Source organism: Prionailurus viverrinus, chromosome C1, assembly GCF_022837055.1.
Source record: "Prionailurus viverrinus isolate Anna chromosome C1, UM_Priviv_1.0, whole genome shotgun sequence".
Taxonomy (NCBI): Eukaryota; Metazoa; Chordata; class Mammalia; order Carnivora; family Felidae; genus Prionailurus; species Prionailurus viverrinus.
In genome coordinates, this window is record NC_062568.1 from 93019694 (window position 1) to 93037432 (window position 17739).

The 17739-nt window shown below is 38.4% G+C and overlaps 1 protein-coding gene across 4 annotated transcripts in view; it reads left to right on the forward strand.

Moving 5' to 3' along the window:
* The window catches only part of NCKAP5 (NCK associated protein 5), a 969870-nt gene that overhangs the window by 858943 nt on the left and 93188 nt on the right, over positions 1 to 17739 (forward strand). For all 4 annotated transcript variants that reach the window (XM_047870291.1, XM_047870290.1, XM_047870289.1 and 1 more), the window contains one exon: positions 7001 to 7076. In XM_047870291.1, the coding sequence (XP_047726247.1) occupies positions 7001 to 7076 (76 nt within the window). The remainder of the gene's footprint in view (positions 1 to 7000; positions 7077 to 17739) is intronic.

Below are 17739 nucleotides of genomic sequence, written 5' to 3' on the forward strand. Positions count from 1 at the left end.
ATCTTCAGATTAGGCTCCTGTGCAGGGGATTTGTTTTGATGATCATTTCCTTCATTTCCAGCAACACAAAAAGGCGTGGACATGATTATAAAACATAATACCACTAAACAATTGGAGAGATTGTTGGCTATTTTGATGGCTCGATTTAAGCACTGTTCTTTTTTTTTTTTTTTTTTTTTTTTTTTCTGAAAGCTGTATGTACCAATTCCTCTCACCTAGACAGAAAGTATTGAAGAAATCTATTTTGGAACTTGATTCCCTATTATTGAGTCTCTTAATTATGAAGTGAAAAGCTCAACTCAGGGGTAATTTCTTTTAAGAAATGAAAGGGCCTGGGTAGCTCAGTTGTTAAGTGGCTGACTCTTGATTTTGGCTCAGGTCATGATCTCATGATTCATGAGATCTGGTCCCAAGTCTAGCTCTGTGATGACAGCATGGAGTCTGCTTGGGGTTCTCTATCTCCCTCTCTCTCTTCCCCTGCCCTCCTCATGTGAGCTCTCTCTCATTCTCTCTCTCTCCCTCTCCCTCTCTCAAAAATAAATATTTAAAAAATGAAAGAGTATTTTTATATTTCCCCAGGATATGCTTGTTTCAAATAATATTTTGGTTTTAAAATTACCTTAAATTGCATTTGCTCTCCTTACCTTCTTTCTGTTCTTGCATAATTGATTTGGTGATATTTATTGTTCCTGTGTATAAGTTTTGAAGCACTTCCACAAACAAAAAGAAATTCTTTTTATAGAATTACTGTATCCATATGTTTTTGTAGTATAGTAAAAGAGATTGTAAAATATGGTACATAGTACCATTTTCTTAGGGAAAACCTGAAATATAAAGTAATTATACATTTTTTTTTCTAGAGTGTTTCACAGGAGATTTTTAGAAGTAATCATGATTGGCATTCATTATTATTAATTACTAGTTTAATGAATTCTTGATATTTAGGGTCCCTTAGAATTTCATAGACATAAATTAACACAAATGCACATTTTTCTTTCAAATAGCTTTGGACTCGGAAGAGCTATAAAGTTTTTGGTTTTTTTTTGTTTTTTTTTTTCAAATGCTCTGAAGTCATATTGCAAACTAGGTTCTTGCAAAAGTTCCCCCCCCCTCCCCCCCCCCCCCCGCTTTTTCTTCTGGGCTTCCATGGTATCCTCCCTTCTTTGAAAATGTAGATGTCCCCCGCATTGTAAAATCACAAATTATAAGCATATGTAAGGCTGTCCTTGTAGTGTCACCGAAAGGAAAGAGAGAATGAACAGTGTGGAAACGTGCAATATGCCAGAAATTCAATCCAACTGATCTAAAACTTTGATAGCCTGGCAGAGCCTCTTATCAGAGGCACTCAATTTAACTATGCCCCATTTAATATGTTTCTGACAGCTTAGGGTATATATCTTTGCTGCACAGAAATACCAAAAAAACAAAAAACCTTTGTTTGGCTTTCACAATTTCATTTTTACTTTCTCGTTACTTCCTAACACTACAGTAATTTCTGTGCTTTTTGTCTCTCGTCTTCAGTCTTTCACTGAATTACTACATTTCAGGGTAGTAATAAGTGTCCTTTGGTCCTTCCAGAATATCAGCAAGAAACATTCTTATTATTTTCTGTGAAGTACAAAGATTACTTAATCACCCCAAAATACATAATCAATAGGGATATGCTAATTTTTTTCTAGTTAGCTGCAAGACGAAATTAGTCATGCTGGGAAGCTTTTCCATACAGAAGAATATTATTAACCTGGATAGTTGACCACCTAGTCTTTTTTTTTTTTAATGTAAAATGCAGTGGGTTTTTTTTGTTTCATCTCCATAATCATCAATGTGGAATGGACTAAAATTACTAATTTCAGAAAGGACATTGCCATAGTCTCCTTTGGGACTTGTACAAGACTAGCAGTGAAAACCTATTTATTATATGTTATCAGCCTGTACAAGAAGGAAATTAGTTGCAAAATAGGATATATTCTAATACCATAGCACATTGATGGGAATACCTCTTAAAATTCAGAGTTTGAGGGAATTTTCCCCTACTAGAGCTCAAGGTAAATTTCCCATTTGCTTATTTTAAACTCTATTGCAGAGAATCTTTCTAACAGTATTCACTCGGGATGAAAACAGTAGCTACGCATAATACATTACGTGTCACATGGGTTTTGTTTTGTTTTGTTTTTTAGTGAAATCACTGTTCAAAATGTTATAATATACCACCATCTCTTCCCTTTACACACCAAAACTATATTCAGTTATGAGGGTCCTCAGGGATTGTATTCTAATCTATGCTGATACATGAGCATTTCCATACATGTAACAAATTCATGTATGTAGCAGACCTGCACTGCATTCACTGGTAGCTGCATATCAATACCAATTTTCAGGATTGCTAGATACATTTTAAAATATGTATAAAAGTCCCATTAATTCTTTGCTGAATTCAATCCTTTTCTCTTTTCAGAACCTTAATTAGAGGCTTATGTCCCCATTTAGGCCATCATTCACAGACCACTTAGCTCTAATTTTTGTGTAATTTAGACAAGGGCCATGTTACTTTGTACTTCTACTTGAATTATATAAAATCATGACAAGAGGGGAAAAGGCATCCCCAGGAAAGATTGCATAGGTATTAAGTAAATAAGAAAGAAAGAAATGCACTCTACTTGCTATGTGTTATAAATCCTTCCTTCCTATGGATTCAGATAATTTTGTGTAATAAGAAGTCTCAAGGGAAGACAGCTCCAGGCTCCTACTTGACTATCACTGGACAAAATAAAAATTGTTAACAAAATTAACGAGATCGTATACCTTCTTCATGCACTGGGAAGAGATGGCCATTTTAATATGGGTATTTTAATTTAAATTATGAGTATTTTTTTCAGCCAGTGTCCCATAGTGTGAAAAAAATCACATATGCTAATAAAAAAAGCATCAAATACTATCCCATGAAAATGATACGGTGGTGATGAAATAGCATAAAATAGTACAATAATTACGCAAATTGTTATCATCTTATTAAGTTCTGCAAAATGTTGTAATTTCAACATCCTTAATTGAACAGTTCTGTACTAAATGCATTTTGATGCTAATAAGAAGCATGCATATTTTGCCCTCCTCCTGCAAATTTTTTTAAATGACTAACTTTTCTAAAAGTAATGCCTTTTAGAGTTTTCCTTCCAAAGATCGCTTCTTGTCTCACTTAGGTTCATTATATTCTGTTCTTTTGCAATAAATGTTGACAATACAATGTTGTTTTTTGGGAAGCAGTTTATGTTGGGATGATTTATAGAAGACATAGAAGCAGAATTCCAAATGAAGGGTATCCCCAAATGTTGGGTATGTGTCTGTGTGTGCGTGTGTTGAATTATTTTTTCCATTTTCCTCCAGGGTCCTTTGTAAACTCATTCCTCCCTGCCTTTTCTAATTGTAGGGATGAATAGAATATAATGGGCACAGTGACACTTTACTGGTTTCCTGTTAGGGATTAGTATTTGGTACAGTTCTTGACTACAACTGCAGACCCCAAAAGATGGACAGAAGTTGGAGGTGTACCATTAGAAGGCCCCTGACATACTGACAACAAACTTAAACCGAAAATAGCCCATAGTTATTGCTTGAATTACCTGCTACTTCTTATCAAATAGGACATTACTGACATTAGGTTGTGTCTGTTTCTGGTAGAACAATGCTTGAGAAAATTCTACATCTCTAATCACTATTCTTTTCTGAGCCAAACTTCTGGGTTTTGTGACCACTCCTATCTTTGAAGGGCTTCGTCACGTGAAGATCGTCCCACTTGTGCCTATCTTTGGCAAATTCTTAATCTTGAGTTGGCAGCCCCTGATCCCCAGCAAAGTTCCTACAATGACTCACCAATACCCAGACCCTGTGCGATCAAGAATGAAAATTCATTTTAAATTCAGCCGATGAAAAATATAATTAGCAAGGGGAATCTGCTGCCAAAACAAATCATGCCCCTCATTTCCATAGGCAAATGGATTTTTTTTAATTCATCGCCACTTCACATTGGAATCTACTTGTATAGATGATTAGAACCAACAAGTATGCCATTCTGAGGCATGCCTCATTTTCCACTCCTTTGCTAGTTCTTCACCCATCTTTGGATTTTCCTCTCATGGGTTATCTACTCCTCACGGGTCATCAGCCTAGGAAAGCTGAAAGAACCAGGGACCTTGTCTACAAGCCCTGTTCCTCTGATAAATACCCAGAGGCCACGTTTAATATTTGTTGCTAATCACAGAATGCCCTAGAAAAGTTCTGACAGAGAGCTGGAAGGTAGGACAAAAGGATGGCCTTTTTTTTCTGTCTTGAATATGATACTTGGAGAAAAGTGGTGGTGAAGTTCCACAGATTGGTTAGGAAACAAGACGGGAAGGGAAGCAGGGAAGTTACACACACACACACACACACACACACACACACACGCACATGTGCGTGCACACACACACATACATACACTCGGAAAATTTTTGCTACTCTTAAATAAAAATGTTGCTTATATATATGTGGAGTACTGCCTACATATCTAACTGCCAGACACTAAAAAAAATCCTAGTTCTTGGGAAGGTCTAGAAAGGACATCTGTGACAATATCATGCACTATGAAAAATTTAATTATAGCAATGAATAGGGGCCAGGAGTGCCCCCTCTAAAACTGAAATCCTTTCTGACCTTGAAGAGATCACTAACCCTGTATGAGCCTCTTTTCCTCTTCTGTAAGATGAGAATCTTATTTTAGTTATTGGAATCTTTAGTTTAGAATCTCACAGGCTGATAAAGATGATGATTCATCTACATTCCAGCAGGTTAGCAGGGCACCCCCAGTTTAGGAAAACCTGAAGGAAATATTATTTTACATAACAGGTAAGGAAAAACATTAAATATGTTGGCATAAGAGTTGGTATGCACTGAAAATACAAACAGATTTCCTTGATGTGTCTATAAATGAGGTTGGAAGCTTCAGATTGGGTTGATGGAAATGAAGGTGTTTTGGGATCCCTTTTTCAGTGAGTCTTTTGATCACCTTGTCACAAACAGATCCCTGAGCTAGGCAAAGCTTGGAAGGCAAATAAGTAACACATTAGCCTTGCTGATGCTCATGGCATTTTACTTCTCTGCTGTACATAAATGTCCACTACTGAAAACAGAGATTATTGATGAAGCCTTCCCCCCCCACCACACCCTGCCCCATTCCCTAACTTTCCTCTTCTGGACATGCTAACAAACAGGGGGATGCCTGCAGAGCAAAAGGCTGATGAGGAAAGAAAGTGAGGAAGCATGGTCTCTGGATATTGAACCCTTGGTCTCTCCTTGTGAGGTTCAGGTAGCCATCTACATACTCTCTTGAGTCCACCACCGTCTGACTATCAGCATATACAGAATAAGCACCAATTACATTCTGATATTGGAACTGCAATCTTAAGATATAAATATTGGTCTTATTCCATTAAATATGAAAAATAGGTAAAAGCTAAATGTATCTCAAGGTCATTATGCACCATATGACTTTCAACATTGCAAGTATGAAATAAGAGTTTCTTGGCGTTCCACTCAAGCCCCTGCACATGTCCACTGACAGCCTCTAATGCATGTGCCTAAGCAGAACTCCATTGCATTCAGTGCATGGTTCACATCATTATCATTGGCTGCCCAGGTGACCGATGGGGATATATTTTAAAAGGGCTTTTTGGGTCATTCTGCCAAGGACCACAAGCTGCCTTGATATTGAAGCCAAGTCTACTGGCATAGTCAAATGGACATTTGAGAACAACAAATTTCCCTCAAATGAACACAAATCCAGAGTCGGTACTACTGAGTTTGAATCCTGGTTCCACCACTTGGATAATTACTTTCTGTTTCTTCAGGAGGAGGAGGCTAACAATAGCACCTAGCATTATTCTAAGGATTATGAGATCATAGGCATTAAGAGCTCAAACAGCTCCTGCTCTATAGTATTTAAGAGCTTGCTTTTTAAATTATGGCTGGTACCGGGGCACCTGGGGGGCTCAGTTGGTTAAGCATCTGACTCTTCTGCTCAGATCATGATCTCACGGTTTGTGAGTTTGAGCCCCACATCGGGCTCTGCACTGACAGCTAGGAGCCTGCTTGGGATTCTCTTTCTCTCTTCTTCTCTCTCTGCCCCTCCCCAACTCTTGCACTTGCTTTCTTTCTCTCTCTCTCTCTTTCTCTGAAAATAAATATAGTTAAAAAAATCTTAAATTACGGTTGGTACTGATAATGTTATTGTTGCTACTACTGTCACTAGATTGAGAAGGAGGGGACCTGAGTTGTAATCCCAGCATTTCCACTTACAATATGTTTATGGAAACTTACTGGATCTCAGAATTCTCATTTGTAAAACACTGTGACTTTATTCAGGTCTCTAGAGTTCTGCTGAATGCTACCACATTCAGCATCTGGATATTTCAACTGAAATATAAGGGGAATGTTTTTGACCTAAAAAATCGATATAAATGTGTCACTGCTCTAGTCCACTAAGCATACATCATAGTCACCTTATGTTTCATCACAGAAAGAACAAAAAAAATAATTTTCTTAGAGAGTTACATTCCAGGAAAGGGTCAGGAGATCTAAGTATATTTCTTTCTTCTTATTAAAATAGCTTGTGGTGAAAGTCACTGTCTCTGGAGGAATTATATGTCCTTTGACTTTAATTTTTCCTAACAGCTATGACTTTATTAAGTATTAAAAGCCAAAGCTATTATCTCTAATTTTTTTTGGAGAATTAGTTACCCTGAAAATCCTCATTTTCAGGTCTGGGGTTATATTTCTGAAAATATGCTCTTGTGATTAAAACTTGTCATAAAGCCAAGTGAATGAAGAATCTTTGTATACGTATATGTACATACACACGCTGACTCACACATGCCCACATTTGTTACAGAACCAACCACCATTCTGAGGATTGCGGACAATCTGTTGAATGTAATAAAGAAGAACTTACAGTATTTTCTTCTTGCCGCAGATAAAAGAAGCAAGCGGAGACCTGCAAGAGGATGAAGATGTGATCGCGGAGCCCACATTTCAGAGCCACATCATAGGTAAACATCCACGTCATGTATATCTTCATGGGTGATATTTTTTTAATGCAACCTTCTTGCAGACACAGTGTGTTCCTACAGAGCACGTCCCATGCCTCACCTCTGTGAGCACTGGGTCTTAACCTCTCACACAGGCTTCCTTTTATCTTCTCAGACATTGGAAGCTACCATAAAGTAAGTGGTTCAAAGCAGGACCTATAGAGAAAACATGCGTGTTTTCAGAGCAATGCGCTGCAAACTGATGAGAAGTAGGTACTTGTCAGGATGAAATGAAAACAATACTGAGTGTAAATAATTTCTCTGAGGAAAAAAATCAACTTTGAATCGATCCAGCTTCTATAATTGTCTCAAGAAGCATTCTGCACAACTGCCATAGAAATGTGGGGTGGTAGCTTTCTTAAATGGGATCATTTTTTAATTGAATATGTTTTACACACAGAACCTAATAGATTTTGGTGTACATGGCTTTCCGAAACTTCACAACTCATTTTCTTCATCATTTCTGTTAGAACCCTGATTACAAGTATCCGTGTGTGTGAAATAAGTTTGATTTGTCAGCTATTTCTTAAAATCGTGCCTAGGCCTAGGTGGAAGGAACTCAGCTTCCCAACACGAAAAGACTTTGCTGACCTTTTGCTGACCTGTTTTCAGCAGCCAGGAGGTAACTGGTGGAGTAGTTGTCTGTGACTATAATCCTTGTCAGGTGATAGCAGCCACCTTGGGCGATGACAGAATTAGTTTTTCCTCAGGTTCTAAAAATAGCTATGAAAGCAAGCATGCCAATTAAGGAGGTTTACACCAGATACCAAGGCATGATGGAATAATTTCTTCCAATCACATTTGGGTATAGCAGTTGATATCGAATCCTATATTCTAGGGCATGACAGCCCCACACATTTCTGGTTTCTAGTCTGGTTAGAGTATCCTGTATCTTCAGCTGCCAGCTCCAAGCACCTCCCCACTCTTTGGGTCCTATAGAGACCCTCCATGGCTGGTTTTCTCGTGTACCCAGAAGTCTTCTGCAAACTGTAATTTACAGTTTCTCTCAGAGAGTTATTGTACCCCCACAGCTTAATGAGACCGGCACTCCATTATTATTCTTTCCATTTGTAATTGAGGAGCCAAAAACCTTAACAAACAGCTGAATGAGTGCAGTCTGAATAAGATTATTATTCCAAGAAGACATCTTTTATTATAGTTGTCAATGTAAAATGCTTAAATTGGTATCAGTTCTGTGTAGCTAGCTAATATGCAAGTTAAATATTGTTTAACAACCTTCAAATATGACACTATGTAATGCCCCGCTGGATCATCATTTTTCTATAATGAGGTGTTCTCAGGCCTGTAAAATAACATATAAAATTAGAGGCTGATTTTTTTTCAAAAGAACTACAGTAATGTATGCTTTCGTAGGCTAGTGATTTTTCAGGTTTGCATTGTTTGACCCAATAGCTAGTCGCCACATGTCGCCATTTCAGGTTCAGTTCTAATTCATTAAAACTATGTCATATTAAAAATTCAGTTCCTCAGTGGCACTGCACACATTTCAAGTGCTCACTGGCTACATATCCTATGTGGTCTGTGTGCACATTTCCATCATCACACAGAGCTCTGTTGGAAAGTGCTGCTTTAGATTACTCTCCTGGAAGTAAATTTGGACCATGCTTAGGACAGAGACCTGACCTGGTCTTCACACTATGGAGATTTATCTCCTCAAACTAGGGGGGAGCTATGTGAATAAGCTGCTATCAGCTACCAATAAAACAACAACTGCAAATCTGAGTAATCATTGTATTGAATAAAGCCATTTGATCATTTTACACAATTAAAAAAACTGGAAGAAGGAAAACATGAAAGATGGGTAGCAGCTCAACAATGTTATCAAAAGCCCTGGCTTTTTGTCCTCAGACCTGTTGGGTTGCAAATTGATTTCCACTACTCTGGGCATTCCTTTATATTCAAGGCACAAAGTATAAGGAAGAGTAAAATCTCCATCACAATCCACCCCCTAGACTCCATCTTACATGTCGTTGAGGAGAACCAGATTATAAAGACAATCCTAGCTGCAAAGGATGCTGGGAAAGTCAGTATATTGCTACTCTTTATTGCATAAGGTAGCAGAGAAAACAGGGTTGAGTACATTCCCTGGGTTAATCAATCCATAAGATCACTGCAAACCTTGTAAAAACTTCCATTTGAAGACTGAAGGAGACTCAACAAACAAGTGGGTATTTCTCTTTATTCCACAAGAATGACTGAGAAGGTATTTTTAGCATGCTGGTAAACCAATATTCTTCATTTTGTCTAAGCTAAGTATTGTCACATAGCCTCAAAATGTTATATAAGCATAGAATATGCTTTGCAACCGAGCAAATCTAAATATGTTATCCTTCTAACCAAATAACAGCTAATGTCATTAACAAAGAAGAATAATCAGAAAATTTGTGAAACTGAATGTTTACATTTTTGTCATGTTAGTTTAATCAAAATATTAGGAGTTGGTTATAACATAAAGTAGTGTTAACTAAGCCCGCTTTATATTGAAATTCAAGATTCATAAATTAACTAAAATAATACAACTAGATTTTTTTCTTTAAAATCACCCTGATAAATGTCAGACTTCCACGTTAATAAACAACAAGAAAATGACTAGCCCAGCCTAATAGAAGTGCTAACACAAATGATCACAAAGCTCATATTTCTGATTGTTCTTTCCTGCTATTTAACTATAATAGGTTCACCCTGTGTATTATATTATCTAATGGGATTAAATGATCAGTAGGAATTCAAAAAACATTGTTTCATTAAGAACACTGGCCAGTGATAGTATCAAAAATAATCCTCTAAGCAGAGGCAGAGGATCTGGAAATTCCTCTAAAGAGGAGGAAATGTCTTTGAGGAGTTTAAGGAAGAAACCAAGCAGAATTGAATGATATCCAAGAAAACAAGGATTCATGGTAGGCTCTAGTGAAATGAAGGATATGTATTATTTTCTCCAAATTTAAAAGAGTTACAAAGAATAATCTGTCCAATAGCCCAATGGTCAAATGTCCCAGTGCCCCATGGCTGCATGAAATCTATTTACCTTCCCCTGTTGGCTGGTTGCCCTCTTTGTCTCTTAGTTCTAAAGGAAGGCTTCTGGCTCCTATGACCAAAGGAGAGCATGACAAAGGGCATTGTCTAGCCCCAAGAATCTGGCTTTCTTTGGGTAGCTCTGTGGAGTTGCTTGGTACCCTCCTACCCACCTCAGGAATTTCCCCCAAGTGATCTTTCTGTCCTCCTCCTTTTTCCATTCTTCCCCAAACTGGCCTTAGCCAGCAGCTAATATATTATGCAGGAGGATAACAGGTACTCAATAAAGATCCCCTTTGACTTACTTATCAGACTATTCACCAGTTTATTTCCATTTTCCCGGGACATTTCATTTCATTATCCCTTGCTCTCTCCTAGACTTTAGCTAGCCAATCTGGTAGACTAACTCACATCAGTGGAGTAATAGGTGAAGCAGGTATCTTTTCAGGTCACATATTTGCATTATAACAAAGACTCAAGAAAAGTTTTACCTCCAGTTAAGAGGAACTCTTGAAACTTTTATTAAAGTTTCAGGCATTCACATCACTGCTTTGAGCAAATTATGGGGTGAGGAAGAAAGGACAGAATTAACCTGATTTCAGACAATAAATAGCACAAGGCACAGTGCCAGGGAGGAAAAATTATTTTGTCATATAACTGTACTTTTGAGAAATAGACTGCCTGAAGGCTAAGCAGTGGGACAAAGCTGTGTTGAGCCAAGTAGAGAAGATTTAGATAACTGGCTACAATCACCATTTCACCTCTGCCTAATATACAGACCTCGTTCTCCTAACCTTTTCTCACTCAGCCATACAGCATGGAATCCAGGTCGCATTGTGCCCAGTCTGGAGTTTGATACAAACAGAAAGGATGAAAGTGTCATATGACACATAGTTTCTATTGTCACATTCCAATGAAGGTCAAGGAATGCAGTAGCTTCTTCACACACCAGAGGAGAGAAGGCCTGGACTGAGGTCAAAGTGTCTCTGGCTGTGGTTCTTAGGAGAAAAAGAGAAAGTCTCACAGACTCTTGAATCAAGTACCTCAGTTACATGGAGAATTTAAGAATCAAAACCTAGATGTGGATCTCATCTGAATGGAATGAGTTCTGGAACCTATCTTATTATATTAATATTGATGTGGTTTGAAGTGTTGGGGTTCAGAGCCTACGGCCAACATTCTTGAGATGTCTTCGGTGTAAAAAGGTAGTTTTATTAAAGCATAGGGACAGGATCATGGGAAGAAAAAGCTGCACTGGGGCTGTGAAGAGTGATCATATAAGATTTTCTGTCCTATGGAGGGGAGATATTAGGGTTCCAGGAAATTGAGTCTATAGGTTTCTAGAGATTGCTTTTTTCTTGTAAATCATTAAGACAGTTGCAAACATATTGCAACATGGTTGGGGCTAGGGGGTGCAAGGGTGTTAGCTTTGCTTTGTCCTTAGCTTGCCTTTTGCTCCCTCATCAATATTAATGACCTAATACAATATGGTCAACCGTCATTATCTGTACATAGATTATACAGCTTGAATTACCCAGACCACAATTATTTTCAATCCAAGACTGGATTTCCCTTAATTATTAGTATCAGTAGGATTAGATTCAGATGGAAGTGAACGATACCCCAAAATACAGCGGTTTAAATAACAACAGAATTTTCTTGCTGTCACACAGGACAGTCCAGAAGAAGGTAATCCAGGATGTTAGGACAGTGCCAGACTTCTCCTATCTTGCCCCTCTGGTTTATATGTTTTCCATTCCCAAGGCCACTTCATGGTTCAAGATGGTTTGAAAAACCATTCTCTTTCCAACCAGCAAGATCCCTTTGTGAATACTTCCTAGCAGTTGACCCATGCCTTCTGCCATTGGCCAGTATGTAGTACATAGGATAGGAAACATGCCAGGCAGCAAGCCATATGTCCAGGAGAAAAAACAAAAAAGGAATTTCTTTGGAAGAAAGGGGCAATGGCTTTCAGAGGACACATACCATTTTAGCCTGCTGCTCACCCCCTACCAAGCTTACCTCCTTGGTAGAAACATAAATTGTCACTGTAATTTAAGAAAACTATAGAAAATAAATTTGAAGAGTTTTTGAAAAATACAGAATTTTAATGGTGTATGCTTAGTTTTTGTTTTGCATGACCTGAACAACCACTCTCTATTAGTATAGTTAATCTTGAGTAACTTTTTGAGAAAATATATTGATCTGGGATTAGTTTGCCACCACTGTGTCTATGAGTAATATATACTTAGTCACCCACAAAGTATATAAAGGCTCACATAAATCTTCTCTGAAATATAATGTATCTAGAATTTTCCTTTCTCTAGAATTAAAACCAAGAGGGTACCAGGCCTTTCAGGACTATAGGTGCTGGTCAATTAAAGTTAATGATAATAATCTGTCTCATTTTGAGAATATTACCAATTTTCCCCACTGACAAAACTTGAAAAAATTTAGGAATTTTGTATACAGGGAGTGTCATTCATACTAAAAATAAAATTAAAGCATATTGTAGAAACTTGATGAGACTTTTACAACTTTTGAGTAGATGGCTATTTAAGTCAAATGTCACATTTTAAATAGTGTGCCGACATGTTTAAGCTTAATTGTAGAAAGGGCGAGTTATTGATCAAAACAAAATGTGAGTGGGAAGTACAAATGTTCTCAATAACAATTTTAGTAAATGATGTTCTGTTGACTGCTAACAGACTGGCACTGAACTGAGAACTATTTAGATAATAATGTCGATGGATGGGGAATAAGATGGAGTAGTGTACCTAAATTGGACATCTAAGAGGTACTATAAAGTAATAGGTTGGGAAAGGACACTTCCATGTGACTACATAGAGTTCTGCAATTTACAACTGCAAGTGACAAACTCTAAAGGGGAAGCTTTGCATCTGACAGCCTGAAATATGAATCCACCTGTCATGAAGGTAGAACCATGGAAATAGGACCATCTGATTTCTTCTGACAAGGACTGGAAAGAGTAATATCAATTCTCATCCATTGAATATCCATTACATACTAAGCCCTGTGCTTGGAATATTACAGGTCATCCTCCTTGGTTTTGCTTTTGTTTTGTTTTTTTTTCATTCCTTTGTGGCTGGGTTTCTGTTGTTGCCATCTGTAAACTTGTTTCTGATAAGTACTTTCCTCTAACTACCAGAGAGAGTCACTAGCTGAGGCTCTGGTGGAGATTTCTGTATTTATGAGCCTACTAAAGTCTGGTCTGTGACTCCCTTCCTCTGTTTGTTTGTTTTTCTTTCACTAGAGATAGAGATTTGTAGACTTGGAGAGTTGAATGTATGACTTTTTTTTTTTTTTTACTCCTGGAAAATATTTGCTCCTATAGATTACACAAGGAAGCGGAGTTCTATTTAGGTCCACAAGCCTATACTGAGTATCTTCTACAAACCACAACCTGGGTTAGATGCTGGGGATATGGGATGAGTAAGACACAGTGCCTCTACTCTGTGAACAGCCATCTAGTAGGGAGACAGAAAAGTCAACAGATACACTGTGATGATAGATTAAGTTACAGGAATGCTCTGCGTACATATGAGTGTACAGATTGGTGTAGAATCCAGCTTTGGTAAAGCCAGGAAGGTTGATTTTCATGTGTGAGGAAAAGACAAAAGTAAGAGAATAAGATATTGAAGTTAAAGTGAATTTTCCATTTACACCAGTGTTTCCCAAGCTTTGCTGCAAATCAGAATCCCCTGGGAAGTCTTTAAATATGCTGATGCCCAGGTGCAGCTGAGTGGCTCAGTCTGTTAAGAATCTAACTTTGGCTCAGGTCATGATCTTGTGGTCCATGGGTTTGAGCCCCACATCAGGCTCTGTGCTGACAGCTCAGAGACTGGAGCCTGTTTCATGCATCTTCTGTCTTGGCCCCTCCCCCCCAAAGTAAATAAACATAAAAAATTTTAAATATGCTGATGCCCAGGTCACACCCCATAACACATCACAAGCTCTGGAGATAGGAGCTACCCATTAGTGTCTTTTTAAAGATCCCCAAGTGATTCCGGTGGGGAGCAAGGTTTGGGAACCACTGCGTTAAAGGTTGGGATCTCATCAGCCAAGGGGACAGGGAGATGTCTTTCAACTCAAGGGCAAGAGGGTAAACAAAGGCCTGAAGATAGGAATGTGGCATACTGCAGGAGATGATAGTTAATGGAACACCAGCTTGGCTAGAGTAGAGAGTAATTTTTGAGAATAAGGTACAGATACAGTTGGTTTGTAAGATGGGACTAGATTGTGGAGACCTTGAAAGCCAGCCTTAGATGTTCGAAATTTATCCTACAGAATAACACACAGACTGTGGAGATTTTTAAAGAAAGGCTAACATGATCAGAAGTGGCCATCCAATCACTTTCATGTTCATGTTCCAACTTTTAAAATTGTAACACCTTTTTATATATATGCACCATATTGATTCCTCCTGAATGGTGGGCTCTGATGAATAGAGTCACATATTTACGTGAAAGGGTAGACACCCAGGATTATTTAAGGGTTGCCAAAGGGCTCTCTGCCCCAAAAGATCTCTCCTGGTAGCATATTAGAATTCCCTACCCTTTGGTGACCCCTTTAGGAAAGGCCCTCAAGTGGCTTGTTACACAATACCTGGTCTCTGGAAAGGGTGCACATTGAGCCTCACTGACTAATAGCAGTAGTGCATTTATCAGCTTAGTACCAGCAAGACCGTAAAGGGATGAGTCCTGAGGCTGGTATATTCTCCTTCCAGGGAACTGAGAATCAGAAGAAGGAATGGCTTGACATTTAGGAAAGGTAAGCGTGGTGTTCTTCAGATGGGGACACTCAGCTGCTGGAGGCAAAGGCAGACCTGAAGCCCTAGTGGGTGGCAGGAATTAACCCAGGTGTGAGAAGGGGAAAGGGCTCACCAAATAGGTAATGGTAGACACATTAAATAATTTTTTTCCCTTTTTCCCACATTTTTCCAAGGCCTATCACTGTACAGTGTAAGTTGGAGAATCTGAAATAGCTATACATAGACCTCATTTTGTAGAGTTCCCTCAATTTCTTAAGAGGAAGTTCATTCAATTAAAGTAAACATAAGCACATGTATGTAACTTATGGCACAGTAAGGAATAGGCAGAAGGTCAAAACAAGGTCAAAAAGCAGAGTGCCTCAGACCCTGAACCAGAAACCTGCCCAGTGTGACAGTAAATTTCTGAAAGAAGTAAGATGGTCATATATGAATATCTACTGTTTATTAAAAACTTTCTATATGCTAGGCACTGACCAGCGTGTTTTATGTATGTTGCCTTGCTTTATCCACACAGCAACCCTGCAGCTTAGATACTATGGTCACCCTTTCCAAGTGGGGAAATGGATGTCTTGAAAGGTTACATACTCTGTTCAGCAACGTGGCTGGTATGGAATGGAGCCAGCATCCAAACCCAGCTCAGTCCATAGCTGTGAACCAAAGCAACCCCCAAGAATGCTAAATGATGGCTAGGTACTTTTTTGGCCACCTTGCAGGCACCACAGTTCAAGGATCCCTTTAGTAGATTGCTTGGTCGGGGGTTGAAAACTCCAATAAGCCCCCGGTTCAATGAGTGAGATAGTCCAGACTTGACATATACAAGCATATATTACATGAGTGATGGGAGTTTTAAGGGATGAAGACAATACAACCCACCCCAGGGGAGCAGCTACTTGTCAATTTCCATTGTCACTGTAGAAGAAGGCTGGTCCTATGTAACCAAGTCCTTTCATTTTTCACCAGAAGCCAAAAAATATAGATTTTTATGTGACATATGATACATTTTTAAATGCGCGCTCAATTGTAAAAAGCAAATCTTCAGAGACTTTCTTTTACCTGGCAATATTTCAAATTAGAATTTCAAAGTCCTTTCCCAGAATTTCACAACTAAAAGTGTAGAATATAATATAAAAATACACTTATTCTTTTAAATGCATGGTGGAGCTGCCTACAAGGAATGTGTCAGAGGCAGGGATGGCAAGAGAGCTAGAATCCATGGCGGGGAGTGGGGGGGAAGTGCTGTAACCAGCACTTACCCACAGGGTATGTGCCAGTGTCTGATGACCAAGGGCTAGGGTGACCAGCTGTCCTAGTTTGCCATCACTTTCACTTAGTACTGAAGTCCCTCAGATATGGATGACATGGGACAGTTGTCATCCTCCCTGGAGCCTGGTGTTAAGGAGCTAAACTATTGACATAATGAGAGCCCAGGGGCTGAGCAGGGCAAGGTGTTAGATCAAAAACATGCCTTCCCCACCCGCATCAGGCTGGATTCCCAAGAGCAGTGGCAACAAACCCAGAGGAAGACCGTAAGGATAAGCTCCTAACTTAGCCTCAACTCAGTCTTAACTCTAGCTGAAGAAAGAAAGAAAAAAAGGGGAAAAAAAGTCTCCTCTGAAGATTGAATCCTTGGCTCACACTCCTGTGGATCAAGGCACTCATTCACTCTCTGTTTCCCCTAAATCCCCCAGCTTGAATTTTTTTTTAAGTGTTCTGAACTGTGCTTTTAAATACTACAGAGAAGAAACTGGAAGAAACTGGAATAGTTGAGACATGAATGGCAGAATATTAATATTTTTCGAGCTGTGCAACCCCACTGTTTGAGAATATTTGAAATTTATCGTAATGAAAAGTTTTAAAAAGTGCAGACTCAAGGTGATAGTGCTTGTAGGAATCTGACAGAATCCAATGCAGATCTTCTCTTGATGCAACCACTCTAAACTTTACACACAGATAAAATTCCAAGGAAGATTAAATCACAATAGATCACTAAGAAGGGGAAATAACGATTTCATTAGCGAGTGGCAGGGAAGAAAAAAAAGGCAAGCTATAGAATAAGTCCTGCATTGACTGCAGAACTGAGAATTATCCAATAGAGAATGTAAAATAAAAATATTTAATGTATTCCAAGTAAACACAAATGGAAGTGAACAGTAACAAAGGAACAAACAAATGAAAGTTTGATATCAAAAAAGGATACAAAGAACTTCAAAAAATCAAAAGCTGTTAGTATTGATTACCACTGATGAGCGTGTTACTCAACTAAAAGACAGAGTTGAACAATTATATACAATGTGTCACAGAGAACCAAGGGGGTGGATAAGTGAAGGAGAGGGTAAAATACGTTAAGTAAGAGGTGATAAAATCCACATGCATCTAATAATAGCTCATGAAGGAGGGAATGGAGTGAGCAGGGTGAACACAATATCAAAAGAATTCATGACTAAGAATTTTCTAAATTAAAGAAAGTTACTGATTCTCAGTTTCAGACAGCCAAATTAGTTCCAAACAAGATAAATAAAAGGAAATCTACACATTGGGATAGGGATTTTATTTCCTTCAGATACATATCCAGAGGTGGGGTTGCTGCGTTGTGTGATACCTCTATTTTCTATTTGGAAGTAAAGTCACTATCTCAGAGTGACATTTGCATGTCCACATCCACTGCAGCATTATTCACAGTGGCCAAGATATGGAAATGATCTAAGTGTATCAACAGATACACTTAGAAATTGTCGTGTGTATGTATGTATGCATGTATATGTGTGTGCATATATATATATATATATGTATATATACATA